The 23,508-nt window shown below is 35.5% G+C and overlaps 2 protein-coding genes and 1 long non-coding RNA gene across 3 annotated transcripts in view; 2 read left to right on the top strand and 1 right to left on the bottom strand.

Moving 5' to 3' along the window:
- Positions 1 to 306: 306 nt before the first annotated feature.
- LOC129803534 (protein Gemin2) lies at positions 307 to 1,248 on the top strand. The gene is made up of 2 exons (XM_055850166.1): positions 307 to 395; positions 459 to 1,248. The coding sequence occupies exon 2, from the start codon at positions 494 to 496 to the stop codon at positions 1,223 to 1,225; it is 732 nt and encodes a 243-aa protein (XP_055706141.1). The 5' UTR covers positions 307 to 395; positions 459 to 493; the 3' UTR covers positions 1,226 to 1,248.
- A 5,544-nt stretch (positions 1,249 to 6,792) lies between these two features.
- Positions 6,793 to 10,489, bottom strand: LOC129803537 (uncharacterized). The gene is made up of 3 exons (XR_008751866.1): positions 10,181 to 10,489; positions 8,917 to 9,096; positions 6,793 to 7,333 (listed from the first exon to the last, which is right to left on the bottom strand). It is a non-coding gene; the product is annotated as an uncharacterized LOC129803537 (long non-coding RNA).
- Positions 10,490 to 10,897: 408 nt separating this feature from the next.
- The window catches only part of LOC129803530 (uncharacterized), a 44,823-nt gene continuing 32,212 nt past the window's right edge, over positions 10,898 to 23,508 (top strand). Inside the window, exon 1 of the mRNA XM_055850161.1 lies at positions 10,898 to 11,817. Coding sequence (XP_055706136.1) covers positions 11,090 to 11,817 — 728 coding nt within the window. The 5' untranslated portion in view covers positions 10,898 to 11,089. The remainder of the gene's footprint in view (positions 11,818 to 23,508) is intronic.

Below are 23,508 nucleotides of genomic sequence, written 5' to 3'. Positions count from 1 at the left end.
GACATCATGCCTCGTCGTTTTTCTTAAATGCGTATTTTCTTGCAATTTTACAACACTCAACAGCGCAGGTGACTGAAGACGGATCTGCACGGTGCTGCCTGTGGCTGTGGGTAATTCAATCATCCTGTGAAGTATCGAATTTGATGAAATTCTATATTCATCTTTTATTTTTCTTCCACTTGGATATTGCATGTGGAGCGAGCTGTTGAAATTGGCGCCAAGGATTCTTCCCGGAGGTGCTGCCACATAGTTGGCTATAGCAAAATTACATAATTTTCATCGATTTTTTGTCAGTTAGCCAAGACACATTTAAATGTCGTCTGTGTTTTGATTGAATGTTTTGGGCCTCGCAGCTGATTTTCCATGAAAAAGGCTTGAAAAATCCCACAAAAATTGTAAGAATTGCCTTTATTGTAATCCCTTTGACAAGAAGAATAATTTACATTGTATATTTCCAGGTGAAACAGTGGAATTATCTAGGAATTTTGAGTGAATGTTCAGAAGGAAAGGCAAAGAAAGAAATGCTCTAAAGATGCCCGTCAAAGGGCAAGATTTTGTGGAAAAAATCCCAGAATCCCTGCAACAAGTAGCTCTTGCCGTACCACCGATTGGTGCCAATTTTGACCCCGATACTCCTCCAGAGACAGGAGAGCAGTATCTCCAGCAGGTGATCTACGAGAGAACACAAAGGGTCCCTGAAGTTGTCTACAATCATCACGATCGTCCTCCGGATAGAGTTGGAGTGAGCTGGGAAGCTGTAGGAAACACTAGCATCACTAGTACAGCTCCAGAAGATCTCCTGCCGACAAAAGAGTGGTGCGAAATCCAATGTGAGACTTTCAGGGAGCTTCAGGCCCGTATCTCATCAATTCGCATCTCAAAGAAGCTCCCAGTTAACCTTCCAAGTATCCCTGGGTACTGTCCCAGTGAGTGGCTAGATTTCTGCAGCCACCAAGCTCCTCATTTGAAGTACATGATCCAGATAAGTCAGGCACAGTTGGAGGAATTGCTGCATAACTTTGTGGAGTGGAGTCAGGAGGAAAAAGCTAATCTCTGTGAATCCTCCGGGGATTCCTGGCTAGCTCAGTGGATTTATGCCACCATGGCTCCGGCACACCTTTTAGTTCAGGAAAATTTTATAAAGTCAAAATTCATATCCCTTTCTTTCTTTAAAGTTTTCAATATGTCTATCCTACACTTTCACACTCCTCTTCTTCTTCTTTGAAACATCACACCAAATTTAACTTAGTTCAGATAAATTTTGAGACCGAAAGAATGGGATATACTTATGCAAATTTTTTGAGAAAGAAAGGGATGGGTAACCAAGTGAAAAGGACTTCGTGAAATGCTCAAACTTGTGAGATTATATTCTAATGGTTTTCCTGCATTTGCCTTTTGGAAGCCACTTTGAACTTAATACGGATCAATTGATTGACTCAGATGAATTTCTTGATATTTACCCTCATGTAATTATATTCTTTATAATAAATACGACCAGTGATAAAAAATTGAGTAGTACTCTGTTTGTTGATATTATTATTCGCCCTGAGTTAGGTACTATTTTCTTAGGAACAACGTCCCTATTCTTTCTGACCTTCATATCATAAAATGGGTGACAGTGAACACCAATAATTCATATTGAAAATTCCCTTTCTGTCCCCGAGATATTTGAGGGACGGTGAATAAACAGGATACTTGAGCAGGTTGCTGAATGATATTGAGAACCCTTCAACTTCTTCATCTTGATTAAGAGGCAATAGGCCATTTCAATGACCCTTACCCGTGTACTACCCGTGTATTATAACATGTGGCGCACTTGGAGAAATTCTTCGCGGATCATCGTGGATCGCGGAACCTCGCGAACCGTGGATTTTTTCGCGGAACACGGAATTTTTCGAGGATTTTCGCAAACTGCGGAATTTTTCGCGGATTAGGCTTTAGGGGAGACCGGGGTAGAATTAGCCACGCATGGTATTAGACAGTGGGATGTTATAGCTTGTCATAGAAGGAATACTGAAGAAACCACTATTTATTCCAAAATTACACTTCCCTTCCTATTTATTGAAGTATTTGTTAGCACAATGCAAACATTTTAATAAAAATTATACACAATGAAAAATTTCATTTACTGGCTACTTCTGCCCCGGTCTCCCCTATAGTTTTTCAGATATTTTTATGCATTTCTCTTAAAATTTTCTAAATTTTCAAGTGAAACTTGTCATATCTCAAACCTAAAAAAGATTCGAAATGGATGTCAAGTTTGAGGTCTCTATGTCTAATAGTTTTCGCTTTTGGCTTTAAAGTTTTACAGGTATTTTTCTCCATTTTTGGACTTCGAATTTGCCCCCAATCAGAATTTGCAATGAAAGAATCACACCTAACATAAGCCCATTTAGGCTTATCATTGGCTTTAAATAATGTTTATGTGTTAATGGTAAATATGTTTAATGGAGTCTCCGTCGTAACGTATTTGAGAAAGCCATGAAAAGCCACAGTTTGGAAAAGTCAAAATCCCGAGAGCCAAAATCCCGAAAAGCCAAGACCCTGAAAAGCCAGAATTTCGAAAAGTCAAAATCCCGAAAAGTCAAAATCCTGAGAGCCAAAGTTCCGAAAAGCCAAAATCCTGAAAAGCCAGAATTTCTAAAAGTCAAAATCCCGAAATATCAAAATCCCGAAAACCAAAAGCCCGAAAAGTGAAAATCTTGAGATGACGAAATTCCAAAAAGCCAAAATCCCGAAAAGCCAAAATCTCGAAAAGTAAAAATCCTGAGAGCCAAAGTCCCTAAAAGCCAAAATCCTGAAAACCCAGAATTTCGAAAAGTCAAAATCCTAATAGCCAAAATCCTGAAAAACCACAATTTCGAAAAGTCAAAAATCCCGAAATGTCAAAATCCCGAAAACCAAAAACTCGAAAAGTGAAAATCTTGAGATGCCGAAATTCCAAAAAGCCAAAATCCAAGATCCCGAATAGTAAAAATGTCGAAAAGTCAAAATCCTGAGAGCCAAAGGCCCGAAAAGTCAAAATCCCGAAACCCAAAATTCCGAAAAGCCAAAATCCCGAAAGCCACAATTTCGGAAAGTCAAAATCCTGAGAGCCAAAATCCCGAAATTCCGAAATCCTGAAAATCCACAATTTCGAAAAGTGAAAATCCCGAAAACCAAAATCCTGAAAATTCACAATTTCGAAAAGTCAAAATCCCGAGAGCCAAAATCCCGAAAAGCCAAAATCCTGAAATGTCAAAAGCTCGAAAAGTGAAAATCTTGACATGCCGAAATTCCAAAAAGCCAAAATCCAAGATCCCGAAAAGTCAAAATCACGAAAAAAAACAAAATCTCGAAAAGTCAAAATCCCGAAAGCCAAAATTCCGAAAAGCTAAAATCCCGAAAACCACAATTTCGAAAAGTCAAAATCCCGAAAAGCCAAAATCCCAAAAAGTCGAAATCCTGAAAAACCACAATTTCGAAAAGTCAAAATCCCGAAAACCAAAATTCTGAAAAGCCACAGTTTCGAAAAGTCAAAAATCCCGAAAAGTCAAAAATCCCGAATGGGTCATAATTCCGAAAAGCTAAAATCCCGAAAGCGACGATTCCGAATTCTTGACAGTGTCAAAGCTACTCTACGATTACACGCGCGCCTTCTGGAGCAGAGGTGTGGAAGAACCGTTGAAACCGAATAAACGTCAAAATAAGTTTGTTCTGGTAGCGTTTTTACCATATTGACGTATAAGTTTCACTTGACGTTTGTTCGGTTTCAAACGGTTCTTGCACACCTCTGTTCTGGAAGCAAAAAGAAATTTTCTATGGTTTCGGAAATTATCCCACGTATTATCCTCCGTATAATTTTGTCCCTTTCAGAATTTTGACCATTCGAGATTTTGGCTTTTCGGGATTTTGAGTTTTCGGGATTTTGGCTTTCGGACTTTCGGCCCAAATATACGGAACGATCCTTTTACTAGAGTATGCGCTTTATACCTAATCTCAGAAGGCTCAGAAGACTTTTAGAAGTTAAATTTTAATGCTCAAATTCAAAACGAGAGCAATATACAATATACCAGGGGCATGACGTTTCCTATGTTTCCCATATGTTTCTAACGTGCCGAAAAAACTTTTGAGTTTATTAGCTATTTTCTGACATTGTAGAATGAATTAGAAAATAATACAAATAACAAAATAAAAGCCAATTTAATATAGAATAGGCAACCGAAAACCCCAAATTGGCAACCTACGTAGTTTTGGAGATATCTCGTGAAATGTGTACGAAAACAAGAAAAAAATTACACTAAAACTGGTCGCATTTTTCAGAACTAATGTCACTCCCCTGAAATATATACAATCATCTTTTTTTTCATCTTTTCAACTGGCATGAGAAGCCAGGGACAAAATCACTGATGCACAGTGTTATGATATGGCTCAGTTCTACTTAAACGTTTAAAGGTGCCCCACTTTCAAAGGTGCAAAGGTGCCCTACTTTCAAAGGTGCCCCACTTTCAAATGTGAGTAGATGTTTCATGTTCTCTCACTGAAGTGTAAAAACATATTTGCAAAATAAAAGTTATTGTGCGGTGTGTATTAGTAAGATTCGGCGTCTATTTTTGAAAATAAACATTTAAAAAGCAATATTAAAAAAAATATATCCAATTATGGTGCTATTCTAATGAAAAATTAACATGCTTTTTAGCACTTTACTATTCTCAAGTGCTTCTAATCAAATTCTTCTTCGTATTGGTTTCTGTCTCGACTGTTTTTCTCTAGCCTTCGTCATATCCGAAAACCACCGGATGGTCGTGACGTGCACCAACTCAAAGAAAAGTCGATTATGTAGAAGTATTTGAGAACAGTAATAACATTCTAAAAAAAAACGTGTTAATTTTCATTATAATAGCACCATTATTCGCGAATGACAAAGTTTTACTGCTCGAACTCTACGGAGAGAGCACTATGGTAGAGTCAGCCCTTTTGGCCATGTAAGCACTTTTGGCGACCTAAAGTAAAATCACATTGTAAGGCAATTATGAGTTTATTTAGAACAGGAAAATGGGTCTTATTTCGTGACCTTATTTCGTGACCTCTAATCTAACGAATTAGAAAACCATATTTGATTTTGTATCGACTTAGTTCTAAGTTATTGAAGGAAATTCTCGACAAGGTAAACAATCACTAAAAAAAACATGGGATTCTTAAGAAACTTGTTAATGTTAAGAGAAATTGTTTTGCATTATTTCATATTTTTGATGAAAACATTTGACGTTATTCAATGAAAGTCCATTTCTTAATTAACTAAATTTTATTGTGATATCATCCTTAATAAGATTTTCTAACAAATTTAATGAAAATCGGAGAGAGATTTTAGAGATTACTCAGGCAAACATTTCATCCATATACGAAAATACCGTTGAATCATTCCTAATAACGATTTTTCAAGGTCAAAGGTTAAAAACACACTTAGAGAGCGCATTTATCAATCGAATGATGTCATGTTTGGGGTCGTTGGAAAGGTCTTGGAATTTCCTATAAAACAGAACCGGTTCCAATCGGTTTTGAATCGGTAATGAACCGGTACATAACCGATAACAAATTTTTATCTGAAAATCAATCCTATTACTTTTAAATCTATTTTGGGGGATCTTTTGAGCACCCCCCCCACAGTTAGAAGTTGCACTGTGAGTTCTTTTTTTAGTGTTATTTTAAAAATTTTCGTTATTTTTCAAGTACCCGTTGTGTACATCTAATTTGTTAGAGATGGCGCTTCGACAGGGATGTAATTAGGGGTAAAATCTTTTGGTATTTATTTTTATTTAATAGGCTGTGTGGATGTTGTCAGAACGTCCGGCCTAAAACTTTAAAGCGAAGAAGAAGAAGAAGAAGAATTTTATTTTATATATTTTTTGCTGAGTGTATTAGAATTATAGAATACGACGTAAAATTATTCCATTTTGAAATGAATTATTTTCTCACTTTCGCTAAAAATATCATTTCCAATGTTTTCAGGATTTGTATGCTTTTTTATTGTCAGAATTACTGTTTCTTTAGGGTAAATTAAGCTAATTCAAAACCTGCTCCAAATGGAAATCTTTTGCTACCCCAAATGGAAACGTCAATTTTTTCATAATAAAGACAGCATTAAATTTTTATATTTATATATTTCCTATACCACAGTTTCATTATTTAGTTAATTTTGCTCCAAATAAAGCGAAAATCCATTCATATTCACAAATTTTAATTTATTCATTTCTCAGAAAAATTAAAAGTGTAATGTAATTCTCTTCAGAAAAAATATGAACTTAATGTGTTGAATCTTCTGTCAAAATTAAAGCATCTGGATCTGGAAATGATTTCTAATTAGGACATTTACCCTATACATCTATTATTCCTCATTATTTTTGCTTCGTTGTGGTAATAAATTTTATAGAATGCATATGAAAATACAAAAATAAGGAATTGTTTTTTAACTTATGTTTAAATATCAGCATCAAGTGTTACATTTACTATAATGCTAACGAAATATCAAACCAGTAATATTACATTCATTAAATAGAATCTCAAATCAAATCAAATAGAATATTTTGGGTAAGAAAATACTCACATTATAAGATTATCACATCTGTGAAGTTTACCATTTCTTCTGAAGAAATCAGATTTCTACTGAAGATCTGACAGTTCTGTCACACTAAAATTGGCAAGTTATTGAAGAACTGTAATCTAAATTATTTCGAGGTAAGATGCTGAAATCTTTTCTATTTTATGTCCTTTTATGAAGCGAGACAGAAATTTACCCAGAAGTTTTTTTTTTTGCAAAGATCTAGGAGAATTTCAAGTATAAATCATTATGTGAATCCAACACGAGACACAATTTAAATATTTTGCCACAAACTTGCAAATTGAATTGAAGTAGGTTAAAAAAACAAAAATTTTAATAGAGAATAAATTTATTTTAAAAATAGCTATCTATAAATTAGGATAAATTCATTACTTTTTATAATTATTCGAAACAATTAAAGATCAAGTCCATCATTTTTCTTAATTCTGCATAAAAATAGTAAGAAATAATAAAACATAATTGCTAACTCTAACTTATTCGTTGCATTGGAGTAGAATTTGTTTCTATAATACTTTCAAAACTTATTTCGAATCAGCTTTGGTAATACGATTGACATCTTCATGTGTCCTTTGCCTGGATTTCTTACACCGTATGATGTTGCATATCCATTCTCATTGACTGTTTCCATCTAAAATAAAAATAGGCTCTTTATCGTGACATGTGAGAACAGAGATGGTCACACTCAAGTAGTTCTGCATATTGCTTTCCATCAAAAGATGTGGTACCAATGAATGCCTGGAAATTTAAGATTGTATATAGTCAAGTGTGCTAATCTGGGCACTTAGCTTAGATCGTTTATGACGTTTATGGCTACGCTAACTAGATAATCTACTTAAAATAATATTTTTATTTCCGTAATATAGTCACTACAGTAACATAATATAACTAATCAACTTTGAGAAAAAGCAAAAATAATTCCAAAATCGAAAATGCGACCCAGTTCGTGTATGCTGACTTGTTTCAGTATTATCATTATTTTATAAATTTTCTTTAATATTTTTGATATTCTTTATATTATGTTTCTGAATGACACATTGAATAATTCTATGGATTTAGAAGAAGTAAAAAAGAATTTCATCAGTCCAAAAACCAGCGTTTAAGTAGCACTTTACGGAAAGCGATCTAGTTACCCCACCTTACTGTACAGGAATATTACAAGCAGTATCCAAAAATAATAAAGTATCAGTTTTTCAATTCATTTTTTAATTCAAGCCAATTTATTTTCATCTCACTTCGTCTTTTTACCCCCCGCCTTCCCATGCGTCTATCGCCGTCTTAGCGTCGATTCCAGCCTCCAGGACTAAACGATGGAAATGTCCCTTCGTAGACTGTGTGTTATCAGACCGAATTGAGAGAGATCAAAAACCACTTCCAAACCAAAGGTTTTTTTTAGAAAAGTGGGTGGTTTTTTACATTAAAAAAAATACAAAAAAAATACAAAGATAAAAAAGAATTATGTACTGGTCAGCTAATCACCACAAATCTGGGTCAAAAAAAATTTTTTTTTACCCTCTCTGCAACGTCTTCAATTGTGATCCTTGGACTTTCTTTCTTTAAAGCACTTGCATTATCTTCAGCAAGGTTATCCATAAAGGTGGCAATCATGCATAGTGATATTGATATCCCCATTTCAAAATAGTACAAATTTCACACAGTCTCACACGCATGCCTGTCAGACTTTAAAATCCTTTGAAGTGTGTGAGGGAGTTTCTGACGTTCGGATATTTTGGAGTTGAAAAATTGCAGAGTCAGAGTTGTCAAGAGTGGGCGGTCTTGAAAGTAGTCCGAGGGGGTAGATAGTGGGAATTTGGGGTGGAATAGGGTGAGAAAATCAAAGGTTTATATATACTTCTCTCTGTGTGGAGTTCGAGCAGTATATTGGTGTCTATAATATTGAATAAAAAAATGGGACTTATCTTTCGTTTTTTAACACTAAATTTCTCTATTCAGGGATTCTTAAAACGGACATAGAGTTCATGTTGAGCAGATACAACGTATTTCGAAAAAAAACCACATATACATATTTCATGAATTTTAGAAGAACATACAGTAAAAATTATATCTTCTGTAAGGATTGTTAGTAATTATTTTAAAAAAGGAGGGCCGAAAATTTCTCAAAGCTTTTATTTTACGTAATATTTACTTGATTGCCTTGAAACCTTGAAAATTTAAAGAAATTCATAAAGATTATTTATTTTAAATATTTGAAGACTTAGTCACTTCTATATTGATTGCAACCAAATTTGAGAATTTTCGCTTATCAAATTTTGCCTCATATTCCCCTATTTGTTTCTTGAATTAAAAAAAATACGACTTACGATTGGTAGGGAGTCTTTAGCAAAGGATCGCACGTACTTCGAGCGCTTCACTTTTGAGGCACTTTTCCGTGAAATATTTTATGGATTGAAGTGTGGAGGCTGCATACGGCTTTATTTCGGTCCACAAGTGCAACTGAAAGCTTCAGACGAGTTGCGCACAGTTCTAAAATTACTGGAAATCTAAAAGAGGAAATTTTGTCAAAAAGTTGTGAATATTCGACTTTAGTTTATTCATTTCATTCATATATCGACAATATAAAAATATTTGATTAACAAGGATTTGAATTGAATTGCCCCCTCCGCCCTCTTCATTAAATTGAATTTACATGTAAGCTGAGTTGGGGCAAATTAAGGATCTCACTAATTGAATTAAAGAAAGTTTATCACTATTAAAAAATATAACAGACTTTTTGCGAAGGGCATTACCCCTAATTCCTCTCTGGGCACAAAAAATTTTTTGCCGATTTTGCAAAATTCGACCAAGTTTCCCATGTTCTCTCTCACTATATTTTTTGTGCACACTTATAATTCTTATACAGTAGACTCTCGCAAATTCGGCTCTTTTAAGATCGGGCTACTTTTTAATTCGGGCAGCGGTTACATTTGAAAAAAGTTTGTTGTCATTTTTCAAGTTTGATTATGATTATCAAATGAATCAAATATGCTCAAATTTAGCATGGTTTGTCTTAGTTTTGATGTGATTTTGCATTATTGAGGGATTTTCATGCAATTTACGATATATATCAGTGTGTAAACTCAATATATCTATGCACATGTCGCCCGAATTTCTGTCTAATTCGGCTGACATTTCGGTCCTATATGCCCGAATTTGAGAGAGTCTACTGTACAGTGCCCGCTCTCTAATCCGGATCGCCGTAATCCGGACGAGTTATCGACAGTTACCTTTAAAATCATTTTGAGGTTATGTATGCATGTGTGTTCAGCAATGAGAATGAATTATCCTGTGAAGTTTTTGTTCAATAAATGAAGTATAATAGCATAGAATTCTCTAATTTTGTCCTTTTAAACTTCTTTAAAACTTTTATTCTAATTCTCGGAAAAAAACCTTGTATTATATTTTCAAGACGTTGAACAAATTCAAAAAATCCATCCGGATTATGAAGCGGACATCTGTCAAATTGTCTCCCAATCATCCGGATTACGAAGCGGGCACTGTACCAATAAAAGCCCTATTTATCTGACTATTTATGAGCCCAATTATTAGGGTAAGCACAAGTTGATAAAAAAATTATGGGCACAATACCTGTGAAATGACACCCCCAGAGGATTTCGCTGGTCGCTGTTTTTGCAATTTCTCACAATGCACATCATTTTTTTCACTTGCCACCACTAAGATCTATCATTAAGAGTTTTCTCACACCTTTGCACTTGTTTTTAAAGAACTTTCTTCACTATTTTCCGGATTTTTCACAAAAACTGCGCGAGTAAATTCGTGGAAATTGCTCCACGCGAGAACTGTCAAAAGCCGTTTGCATGTCTTTCCGCCAGATTCGCTAGTTGTTCACTACTAGTTCTTCGCACAACCGCACGCGCCGCCCTCACGCTCGATTTTTGAATTCTCTATAGAGAATTTGGTAAAATAACGATATTGACAGGGGGGTGCTTTTGAGAGATTTATGAATCGGTTGAAATCGATTGAGAACCGGTAAACGGTAAGTGATGCGAAAGTATTTTCGCGGTATAGCATCTAAGTCACGAGTTCGAGCATTTCGCAAAGCCAGGGACGCTTTGCCACACCTTTTATTAAGCACTAAATTAAAAGTGGCCATGGGCACAAAATGACAAGTATTCCTTTATATGAGCGATTTCTTCACTCCTTAATCCTAAGCTTGATTTAAATTTAAAAAAAAAACTCCCTTGAAAGGAAGATAAAAACTTGTCCATGTCCCCCTTGGTCTACGCCCTGTCATCGTCAACACTCGTAAAGTAATTCCACATTTCTATGCATGAATTTTCAGAGAGAAAATCGACTGCCCACAATTAGCGATACTATAGCAACCGGGAAACATTTGTGGAGCGATGTGAAATGTTTCCTGACGACCAAATCGATTGTAAATTGGCAAAAGTTTCTGCTTGGTAAAATCTACGTTTTTTTTTGTGTACTTTTTTTGAGATAATCTTTGATAAAAAAGCCCAATTACCCTCCATAAAAATGATTCATAGACGCTTCCGTGTTAAAATGTCCGTTGAAATTGACACTGTGACTTGTCCGGGAGTCTGGCTTTGTCCATACGGTCGAGTAGAATTGACTTTCCGGACATTGGGATATCATTTCAAGACAAATGGCGTTGAACCGAGATTTCCGTTGCTGTTCCATGAGAAATTCCACCTCGAGGGCTTCTATCGGGACAATGTACGGTCTCTGGCTAGCTTGGAAGTTCACCTGGCTGCTGAAAGGGTGGATTTCGCAATGTATCAGCGTGGAACGAGATTGGCCTTTTTCACTGGGCAACTGGGGACTCTAATTCGGTGCAATACAAATACATCTCTTCCGGAAATTCATTCCCAAATCCTCATGCGGCCTACGCAATCCTTCCCAGGGATTATTTCGCCAAAAATTAGTCTTGTCACGAAGGTTCAAGTGCATGAAGATACTCCAGGGTTTCCGCCTAAAATTTACTACTTAGTTTTTGGAAGTGATGCCCAGAGAATTGAACGACAATGCTCCAAAAGCCCAAAAGATGAATTGGGTCAATGCCAGGGATGTTTCCGGAAGAGACAGCGTCCAGTGTGTCATGTGAGGCAGTCTCATGTGCCAGGATATTGCTCAAATTATCCCCATCGCTTCATGCCAATTCGTCATGAGGCCAGAAAGTGCCATTCGACAGATGATCGATCACACAGTCCATCAACAGACGACGAGGATTCCTCATATGCGCAGTAAGTGCTACTTTTCCTCTCCACTATTCACCTTCTGGCTTTTCCATTCAAGTATTTCGCTGCGACGGCGTCCTCCGCATAGAATTTCATTGATTCATTCTCCGAGGTTCCCATTGTTAGACATACTCGGGCGAATGAATTTGCACCACCCTCATATCCATTCACTCGCTCTTCTCTGGGGCGTATTGTGAAAATAGGCAAAGGCGGATGAAAATTCAGGGGGAAGGGGGATAAAGGATAGGGGCAGCGGAAAGCGTGGGGTTGAAGGGGAGCATCAGATTTAATATTGAAGATAAAAAGAAAAGACTGAAAGAGCCATAATTGGACTGGAGGGAATTGAAAAGTTGTGAAATACACTAAGGAAAATGTTTTTAGCAACAAAAGTTTATTTTATCCTTGAAAAAAAATCCGTATTAGGGAAATTTAAGCTAATTCAAAACCTGCTCTAAATGGAAATTTTTCGCTACTCCAAATGGAAACGTCATTGTTTTCATGGTAAATACTAGGGTAAGTGTGTCAAATTCCGGCCAGCTTGCAACTTATGCCACCTTTTTTGTTCCTCGAATTTCCATGAATTTTTAGTTTTTACATACTCTAGATATTATACAATGAAAAAGAATAACAAAAAATCTAGCTTCGACAAACGAGATGACGTGAAAAAGATATTGGAACAATTCCCGAAAGGCAAGGAACTATGAGAATGAAGGTGGCCGAAATAGGACACCACAGCTATGTCTACATTTTTATTAATTTTAAAATGTATTAAGAATGATTTTAGAGTAAATAAAGACGGTAAACTCTTTACAAAGTTCCAAGCAACACTCTTACAAAAGAAAGAATAAAAAAATCAATTTGTATTTAAAATATTACATTTCAAACTTGAGACTTTGACGCTTTCATGCAACAATGCCGAAATTTGGCGCACTTACCCTATTTCTTTTATTAAGGTAAATTTTTAAATATTCTAACCAATTTAAAGAGCTCTGGCAAAAAGTACTGTTTATTAATGCATTTCTATTAAACAGTTGAATCTTTTTTTTTTTGAACTACTTTTACTCCGCGCGAATTTCGTTCTACGATAGATTTATTCAAGAGAAAGCCCCTGCGGATATGAAAATATTCTCGATGCATAATGCCATTTCGCGCGTTCTTTTCGGTCCCGAAAATGTGCTTAATCCCGGGATTGAGCGTACCCATTTGATGGTATATAGGGTAAGTGTGCCAAATTTCGGCATAGTTGCATATAAGCACCGAAGTCAAAGTTGGAAATGCAATATTTTTAATTCATATTGTTATTTTTGTTACTTCCTTTTCGGGAAGGTTGTGTAGAACCTTGAAAACTAGTTTGTCATCTTTGTTTTCTTTAAATCACTTCCTAAACTATTGAAAAATTAATAATAATATGGACATTGCTTTGGGTAGTATTCCGGCCACTTTGTGTGAAATTCCGGCCACCTTTTTTCTGACCACCTTTTGTGACGTAACGGATAGAAAATTTCAAAACGTCAAACGGAACGAGTTTAATACGTTTATATGACTCACAAGCCCTGAAATCTCCTGTGTAATTTGTCCTGAAGACCTGAAGTGTAGCATCTTAAATTTACGCGCAGATTCCCGTAGTAATTTGCCCTTCCTGAACTCTTCCAAATCCTTTTCAATGCAATGGTTTTTTTCTCTGCACATTGTAGAACTCAGAAATTGAAAAAGAAAACATAAAATGAATAAGAAATTTAGGAAAGCAAAATATATTGCCGGAATAGGCAACACTACCTCACCGTAGAGACGCTCACAAAGTATATACTTTTTTACGCGAAATACAGGATTCAGCTGGGAAATTTTACCCGAAATTTAAAGATTGATTCACTATTAACATAAACAGAAACAATCTTTAATGAAAACTAATCAATTTTCATGAAAAACACCGAAGGAAAACCTTTTGCACTTCACCACAAATCACAAGACTGCTAGAAACACAATGGATCTGTCACATTTTTTGCAAGACTCTTAAAATTTAACGGTCTTTGTGGTAATACATCCTAAAATGAATAAATATTTAAAATCAAAATGAATTCATTGACTATTCGAAGATAATTAATTTGAATTAATTTATTTGCATGGCCGAAATTACCCCCAAAGTGGTCGAAATTAGAAGCTGGCCGAAATTTGGCACACTTACCCTAGGTCAAGTAGAACATTTTTTTTTCTGATTTTACACTACAGAGAGGGTTGTTCAGCCACCTCTAAACGGCGTCTGATCATATGGTCGTCGAAGAAAAACTTTCTTATCTCATCAAATACAACCCCCTGAGAATAGTGCCAAAATTTATTTTCCTTCTTGAAATACCCTAATGTGTATACCGCCCAAGAGCGCCTTTCCCTTCCCCGCGATGTAGATGCTTCTTCCATGCTCCCAGAGTGTTTTGGGCAAAGGCGGTGCATTTTACAGTAGACTTTCTCTCAATTGGGCATTTGGGGCAAAATGTCATCCAAATTATCGAGAGATTTGGGCATCAAAATCATTATAAATTCCACAAAATGCGCTTAAATTTTAAGAATCACGATAAAACAAGGGGAAATACAGCGAATTTGACCAAATTGGCTTTAAAATCCAACGTGACAATCGCCAATGAAAATTTGCGCCCGATTGAAAAAGAGTCGATTAAGCGAGACTGTACTGTATTACACGTTTTATCGCAGTGAAAATGTCTTTTTCTGATATTCGGTTGCTTACACCGGGCGGGACTGGAACTCGGTCTTGCCTATTTCGCCACTACTGAGATCTCCCGCAATTTAGGATGAAGCACAAAGATCAGCAATCAAGAAAGTTTCAGTTGTAAAAGAATAAAAACTTTGCAAGCTACCACAAACTTTTATACATTTTTATTTTTATTTATATTTCGAACGGAAAATATGTGTACAAAACTAATATCTATAAATGTAGCCATTTCGTTGTCCTAAACTCAATCTCTCTTGAAGCCATCTGGTTTAGTATTCTCCTTCATTTCTTCAATGTTTTTTGGTTTTCTTCCAAAAAGCATTGTGGAGATGTTTGGCCAAAAAAACGCCAAAGCGTATTGACAAACAAATACGATGTAGCCAAAATGATAGACAGAATTGTAGTACTTCCAGACTCTTGGGAATGAGAGAAGTTGATAGGCAATAAACATGTAGGAGAAGGCAAAAAGCTGGTTGATCCACAGGCAGACTTTGAGCCAGATAGGAAAGTTGGGAAAGGCAGATTTTAGCCGTTTTAGACAGAGATCTTCAATGGGAAAGTACAAAGCAGACATGGCAATAGAGAAGTAGTAGCCGGAACTAACTCCGTGCCAGTATGCTGACACGAAGAAAGTAACTCCTTCCCGGTATCGTCGGCTAGGGAATCGCTTATAGACATTCATAACCATCCAATATTGAACACACCTGTTCCAGTTTCTCCAGAATCCTCTGAAGGACAAACAGGTTTCCGTGGTATAAATATAGCAGTTTGTGGTAGTATTGAAATCGTATGTCCCATCCCAGAGTTCTAGGAGTTGGGGATCTTTGGTCCTTGGACCTCTTCCAGGACTGGATTGAAAGACAGTTGGATAGGCTCCAACTCCAGCAGCTGCGAAGATGCATTCACTGATAATCAGTACAATGTAAGCCCTCACTTTGAAGAAGAAAGATGCTGGCCAGATATACCATAACCGGTAGAGAAATGACTTATCTATATAAAATTCATCCTCGAAAATTCTCTCAAGGGGCCAGAAGTAATTTGCTAGGAAACGAAGAATACCAAAAATCAGGATGGTCTTGAATTTTTCCAAGATAACCCTATTACAAGGTTCTGTAAGCTTCTCATCTGATGAGTACTTCTCTACAATAGAATCCCTGTAGGTTCTGTATGTGAGATAAGGTCCTGTAATCACTGATACATAATTGAAACAGTAACCAAAGATGTTCCTAAGATTTATCTCGGCTAATTCCTTTTCATGGTAAGGGATCTGTTCGTATTCTTCCTTGGAAGCTTTTCTGCACTTGAATGTGGCATCTTTCACTTCAAAAGCTAATCCAACGAGCTGCAAAAGCTTGGAGTAAGCAAGAAACCTTCTGAAAACCTTAAAGCTGTCTACACATTAGACAAATTATTGAAATAATAACATTTCAAAGTGACATTGAAAAGAAACTTCAATATTGAAGCGAATATTGAAACCAATATTTCAATAATTGCCTACACACTGAACAAATTGACTTCAATATTAAAAACACCAGTCTAATCAGGGATTCACAGATCTTCTGAGATTTTCTTCCGTATTTTGTCAAGAACACCTAAAAATAACCAAGTTGGTCAGAAGATTTCTCCAGCTTCCTCCAGAAATCCTAGATCTTCTAGGATTTTCTTGTTCATTATGCCCAAAGCACTTCAGATACATGCTGTGATCAGAGGATTCCTGGAGCTTCCACCAAGAAATTCCAGATCTTCTTGGATTTTTTTGAATATTATGTCAAAAAAACTTCAGATACATGTTGTGGTCAGAGGATCCCTAGAGCTGGAAATCCCAGGTCTTCTGGAATTTTCTTGCATATTATGTCACAAACACTTCAGATACTTTCTGTGGTCAGAGGATTCCTGGAGCTTTCTCCAAGAAATCCCAGATCTTCTGGGATTTTTTTGAATATTATGTCAAAAACACTTCAGATTGGAAATAAAAGCCAAATAGAACTAATAACTTCAATTCTCACAGACTTTCAGGATCATGCTTCGTATCATACCGTAGGAGAGTTTACCATCGCGAGCAAAAGGACTGTATGGCCACAACCATAAGCCTTCGTTCCCTCTGTAGGATTACAATTCGTATCATAAAATTATACTTATATGAAGTGCTTTGGGAATAATGAACAAGAAAATCCCAGAATATCTGGGATTTCCTGGAGGAAGCTCCGGGAATCCTCTGACCACAGAATGTATCTGAAGTGCTTTGGGCATAACGAACGAACAAGAAAATCCCAGAAGATCTAGGATTTCCTGGAGGAAGCTCCAGGAATCTTCTGACCATAGAAAGTATCTGAAGTGTTTTTTACATTATATAAAAGAAAATCTCAGAAGATCTGGGATAACGAACAAGAGAATTCCAGAAGATCTGGGATTTCTTGGAGGAAGCTCCAGGAATCCTTTGACAACAGAAAGTATCTGAAGTGTTTTTGACATAATTTTCAAAAAAATCCCAGAATATCTGGGATTTCTGGAGGAAGCTCCAGGAATCTTCTGATCACAGAATGTATCTGAAGTGTTTTGGGCATAATATTCAAAAAAATCCCAGAAATTCTGAGATTTTCTGGAGGAAGCAGGTGATTAGTGCTGACCAAGTTGGGTTCTTGAGGAGATTGAATAAAATATATAACCAAATTCCAAGAATCTGGGATTTTCTGGAGCAAGCAGGAGAGATGTGTCTTGACTTGGATTTTGATCTTGGATGTGTTTTCATTCATGAACAAGGAAAATCCAGCAGTTCTGTGATGTTCTGAAGGACGAAGATTCCTGACCATTAAGAAATATTGAAGGAAATATCAAATCAATTTGATATTTAGAATTTTTTTGAAATTTTATTTCAATGTGACTTTGAAATTTTTTATTGACATAATTTGGCCTAGTTTGTAGCTATTCAAAATAATGAAATAAAATATTGAATAAAATATTCCATATTGAAACAAATATTTCAATATTTGCCTACACACTGGACAATTTTCTTCAATTTTGAAACATTTATGTCAATAAATCTTTGCAATGTGGAGGCAATCTATGTCAATATTTGACATTGAAAAGAAATATTTCAATAAATTATGTCTAATTTATAGCCAGCTTAAGGAACTCACCTTGAGTGCCAAGATCATTTGTATCATATTTGTGTGACGGTGGCTGGAAGGCACGGTCAGACCTAAATAAATTGTAGTTTTGCGGAAGATCCAGAGATAGAAGAACATAATAGTACCGACAAATATGTGGCATTGCCTGAAAGCCCTGAAAGCATCCAAAAAAATCTGCTGTAAAGCTTTTTTGTGGTTATGAGAGATAAACATAAAAACACTTTGATACTCATGAAAATTTGCAGTTATTAAAGTTTTTCTCCAGGTAATAGCGAAAACATGACAATTAAAACACATGGTCAATCATAAGAATTGAGGTTCGAGATTATGCAATTGAGGTTTGCAAGTTCGAAAAAACACTCACTTTAACGTTTTTTTTTCAAATACTTGTCAAAAGAAATGCTCTTCCGTCAGTTTAACAAAACCTGTCCTTATTTTTATGAAAGGGCACACCCATTTGACAAACTATTAACAAAACAACATTGCAGAAGTATTCTTTTGAATTAAAATAAATAAAAAAAATAGTTAAATCGGTTAAATCGGTTCAATTTACAGTAGACTCTCTCTCAATCAGGCATATGGGGCAAAATGTCATTCAAATTATCGAGAGATTTGGGCATCAAAATCATTATAAATTCCACAAGAAGCGCTCAAATTTTAAGAATCACGATAAAACAAGGGGAAATACAGCGAATTTGATCAAATTTGCTTTAAAATCAAACGTGAAAATCGCAAAAAAAAATTTGCGCCCGATTGCAAAAGAGCCAATTAAGCGACACTCTACTGTACTTACAATTTTTTATGCAGTAAGATGATTCCAGCGCAAATTGCAAAGCAACCAAAAATATGGAGAGAATTGGAGCGGGAAGTGATGATCACGATCAGAACTCCCAGGATGTTTCCAAATATCTCTTTCTTAACTCCGCTAGTAATTTTTCTATAATACTTTCCAATTGCTATGCAAAAGATGACCAACGTAAGGAAAATAAGATCATCCAGATTAGATACTAAAAGATTCTGAAGATTTAATACACTTCTACTCATATTTTTTGACCTTTTCTCTCTTGAACGTCGCTCTCAAGACTTTCCGACAGAATGAATAAGTTAACTACTGAAATAATATTCTAGACATAGTCCAAAAAACTTCTTCATTTGTTTAAGTACTCTATCACGTGATAAATGTGTTATAAATTAAATGGTAGGGGAAACTGGGGTACCTCCGAACACTTTCGACAGATGTGAATTTGACTAGATTTCCCAATAAAACTGTATATTAGGTGAGATTCTTAATAATCTCACCTACTTATAATCCTAACAAAATTTCATGTCCTCCGATCGCGCTCAAACTTGGCCAAAATGTATTTCGCCACTTCCTGATCACGAATATAGGGTGGAATCACCAGTTCTCGCCAGTGCCCCACTTCTCGCCACTTACATTGAAATCGCTATTTTTCGCAATTTATGAAATAAATGAGTCGCAATTTTTTTGTATTGTTTCTGCTTCTACGCATAGAATCGAAAAATAATAATTATTCGTTTTGGATTCACGATTTTGATCACTTTTTAGAGCAATATTTTAAGCAAGTGCATCGAATCCAACATCTCTTACCAAATGTACTAAGTGTCGTCAAAATTTCATCAGGCCAAAAATACCTATTTGGGTCAATAATTTGTCTATTGAATATTTAATTGCACTTGTGGAATACATAAAATTTGTATTTAGTCAATTAATATTTCATTTTATATTATTTTTGTATAAAAATGAGGCATGGCGAGAAGTGGTAATATTCTGGAATTGATTTTACCACTTGTCGCCATATCTTTTCAATAGGCGACGCTAACTTCACTTCGTACATTCTCAGTTGTCAAATCTGCATTGTTTACTTTCTGCAAAAGCCCCATAATTTGATTTCTCAAATAAAAGTGAAGAAAAATCATTTAAAGAGAGTAATAATAAAGTGATCACAAGGAAAGAGAAATGGTGAATGTATTCTTTTCATAGCATTGCCTAAAATAACCGAGTGTGGTTCTTTTCAAGTGGGTGGTGAGAAGTGGTTACAAATTTTACAAAACTAGCGAAAAGTGGTAAAAAGTGGCGACGAAATGGTTATTTTTGCATTACAGTGCCCGCTTTCTAATCCGGATCGCCGTAATCCGGACGAGTTATCGACGGTTACATTTAAAATCATTTTGAGGTTATGTATGCACGAGTATTCAGCAATGAAAATGAATTATCCTGTCATGTTTTAGTTTAATAAATGAAGTATAATAGCATAGAATTCTCTAATTATGTATTTTTAAACTTCTTTAAGACTTTTTTATTCTAATTCTAGAAAAAAAACTTGTATTATATTTTTGTGACGTTGAACAAATTCAAAAAAATCATCCGGATTACGAAGCGGACATCTGTCATATTGTCTCCCAATCATCCGGATTACGAAGCGGGCACTGTATTAATAAAAATCAGTTTTTTAAGTAGTCCAGCGTTATGTTCTAGGATTATTGTTTTCACGTATCTAGAGCCAATACATCTAAGTAACTTTGTGTCAAATTTGACTTATCTTGTAACAAGGATTCAAAAGTTATGATTAAACGAATTTAATTTTTTCCTAAACATGGCGATAGCCGGTTATTCCACCCTATGGGGGGCTAAGTTACGTTCCCGGTTGGCCGGCCGGCCGCTCTTTGGAGCTTAATAGCTCCTAAACTAAAAGAGATATCGACTTGTGGTTTTCGGCAAAGGTTATATATCGTATGAAAATTGCAACTTGGTATATTGACCCCCCACCCCTCCTTCCGCCATTTTGAATACCCCCCTTTTCTGTTTTCTTAATAGCTCTGCCCCTATGGCATCGATCAGGCTCAAATTTCAGTATGTTATAGCTCGGTCTTAGGGCTTTCGATCAATACCAAACTTAAGGTCCCCCGACCCCCCTGACCCGAGCTATAAGTGTCCAAAAAAACTATTTCTTAAAATGGCCATAACTCCGGTTCTAATTATCAGAATTTAAAAAGTGAGGGCGTTTTGGAAAGCTCTCGTGAAATGCCACTTCCCCTTCTAACATCGCAAGTTCATAAAACCACCGCTAGGGGTGCTATTTTTAAAAAGGAGATTTTTCAATTTTCTAAGTTAAATAACTAAAAAATTCCTTTGTGCATCGGGCTGAAATTTTAGTATGTTGTAGCCGCTGATTATCTATCAAACAAAAAAATACTTTAGTCGATCCATAACCCCTGACCCGAGCTATAAGGGGCCAAAGTTCGAATATTGACCGGTCTCTATCTCCGGTTCTAATTAACATTTTGAGCTAAATTTAGGGTTTTTGGTTTCGTCTCGATGAGCACTTTCAGATGGAAGTTCAAAAAGTCATCACAGGTGGCGCTGCGATAGCATCAAAATTCAAACTCATTTTTCTCAAAAACGGCATTGTGCAAGTTAATAAAATTTTAAAGTGTTGTAGTCTAGTCTAGAACGTTTCCAAAAAGTGGCGTGGGTTCGCAGTGGTTTCAGTAGAACCGGAGATATGAGGGGTCAAAGTTCACGAAATTCAAAAAATCATATCTTCGGTTCTATTTGACCGATTTTGATAGGTGAGGGCTCAAACGAAAGATCTCATCAAATGCTACAATTTTCTAGAACACTGGAACTTTGTGGGAGCAACACCAGGGGCGCCACAGTCGAAAAACCAATTTCAATATCACATAACCTCAATTATATCGACTAACACTGAGCCTATTTTGATGATTACTTCGACATAATTGTAGAGAACACTTGTCTCTATATTTCTTCCATACATCATTTTTCGATCAGATAATGGGATCTGTCCGATTTTGCCGTTTAAGTGTGAAAAAATTTACTTTTCCCATAATAAGGCTTTGAAACCGCTCAGATGCCAATTTGACTGCTTCTACTCGACCAAGACACTTAAAATAGGGGTTTAAATGGAAAGTCCCGCAAAATACAACAATTCTTTGATATAGTTGAAGTTCATCAAATGAATACTTGGGGCGCTCTGGTCGAAAAAACGAGTTCAGAAACAAAAAACCTCGATTATTTCGGCTTCTGATTAATCAATGAGAACAAGTTCTACAGCAAAATTATAGAGAACTTTCTGGTCTACATTTCACCCATATATCACTTTTCTGTCAGTCCATCCAAATCTTTAATATTTTAGTTTGAATACAAAATTTGCATAATTTCACGAATTTGATTTAATATAACTGAATGGCGTCCCCCAACTTCAGCTCTAAATCGAATTTGCATGCATTCCGAGTTAGTTCATGTTAAGAATCTCACCTACATAAGCCGGTTAGGATTTTCTGTCCCTTTCGTTAATTTATGCATTTTCATTGGAATTCTTACGCAAATTCTCGATTACCGTATTACCTTATCTCATACTCTGTGGCACTAGGTGAAAATAATTTAAGAAAACTAATGAAATAAAACGAAAATTCGATAAACGATGAGCAAAAAAACTGTAAGACAAATTTCTCGTAGTTTTTTTTGCTCACCGTTTATCGCATTTTCGTTTTATTTCTTCAATTTTCTTAAATTATTTTCACCTAGTGCTACCCAGTATGAGATAAGGTAATGCTGTAATGGAAAACTTGCGTAAGAATTGCATTGAAAATGCGTAATTTAACGAAATACGGTGAGAATTTTACTATATCAATGTGATTCTGCTCTTATTCGTTTGCTGAGGGAATGGCTCAGTGTTTAACCCTTTAAGGACGATTAGAACACCGGTGTCCCATAAAGAAAATAATTTTTCCTGACTACCTAAAGTTATTTTTTTCTTCTGTCTGTACATAATTGTAAAATAGAAGATTGAAGGAATCTACAATTTTTTTGCAAGTCTAGTTATTTGCTATGTAGTAAATATTTAAGCTCAAAAATGGCGAATTTTGAAATTCTCAAATTCATAATTGATTTTATTTATTTTTTATATTTCCAATTTTTTTAAGCAAAACCCTTTTAGCAATAAAAACTAAAATACTCATACGTAATATTTTTCATTAAAGCGAGAAATATTATTCATTGGTATTGTCAGAAAAATTACTTAAATTTTTGGGCTATTTTTGTCCCTATCGGTCATAGAAGCACAAAATACACCGAATCAGACTCTATTAGAGTTTCCAAGGTTAGATGTAAGACTTATCATTGATTATGTTTCTCAGTTTAATTTTTATTGTTGATTTTCAGTCCGTAAAAAGTGTCTCGTCGTTAAAGGGTTAAATGTCGTTTGCTGTGAAAAATTTTAATTCAAAGTAATATTAAAATTATTTCTTTTGTTTTTTAATACATTCTTCGTTATATTCAACCAACACTTTAATAACATAATTAAAGACAATTAAATTTGACGTTACATTTTATTTTCAGACATAGGGTTTGACATAGGGTAAAGTGAGGTAATTTGAAACCATTTACAATTTGGGACACTTGAGATTTTCTCATTGTTTCAGATGAGCAAAGAGAAAACAAAGACCGCGAAATAGAAGAAAAAGACGATTAAGAAGAAATGGAGGAGTTTTTCTTCTTATTGAATATTTTTAAACAGTGAAAAAATCTCAAATGTCCCAAATTGTAAATGGTTCCAAATTACCTCATTTTACCCTATTCCTTTTTTAATTAATTTATTTTTATAATATTTATATCAGGAAGTGACTCTATAGTTTTGACATTGACTGTAAGTGAAAAGCTTCCCTCTGCAGCATTGAATGAAAGATTGTATTTTTAGACATGGAGCATATCATATAGAAATTATTACATTGAAGTACTTTTTCCTTGAAAAACTGAAATATCCATTTTGCAGAACTATTTTGGTCTCTTTCAGCTCACCCAGGAAT

This window comes from Phlebotomus papatasi, chromosome 2 (assembly GCF_024763615.1).
Source record: "Phlebotomus papatasi isolate M1 chromosome 2, Ppap_2.1, whole genome shotgun sequence".
NCBI classification, from domain to species: domain Eukaryota; kingdom Metazoa; phylum Arthropoda; class Insecta; order Diptera; family Psychodidae; genus Phlebotomus; species Phlebotomus papatasi.
The sequence above is the reverse complement of the archived record's forward strand: the minus strand, read 5'-3'. Positions and strand labels throughout refer to the sequence as shown.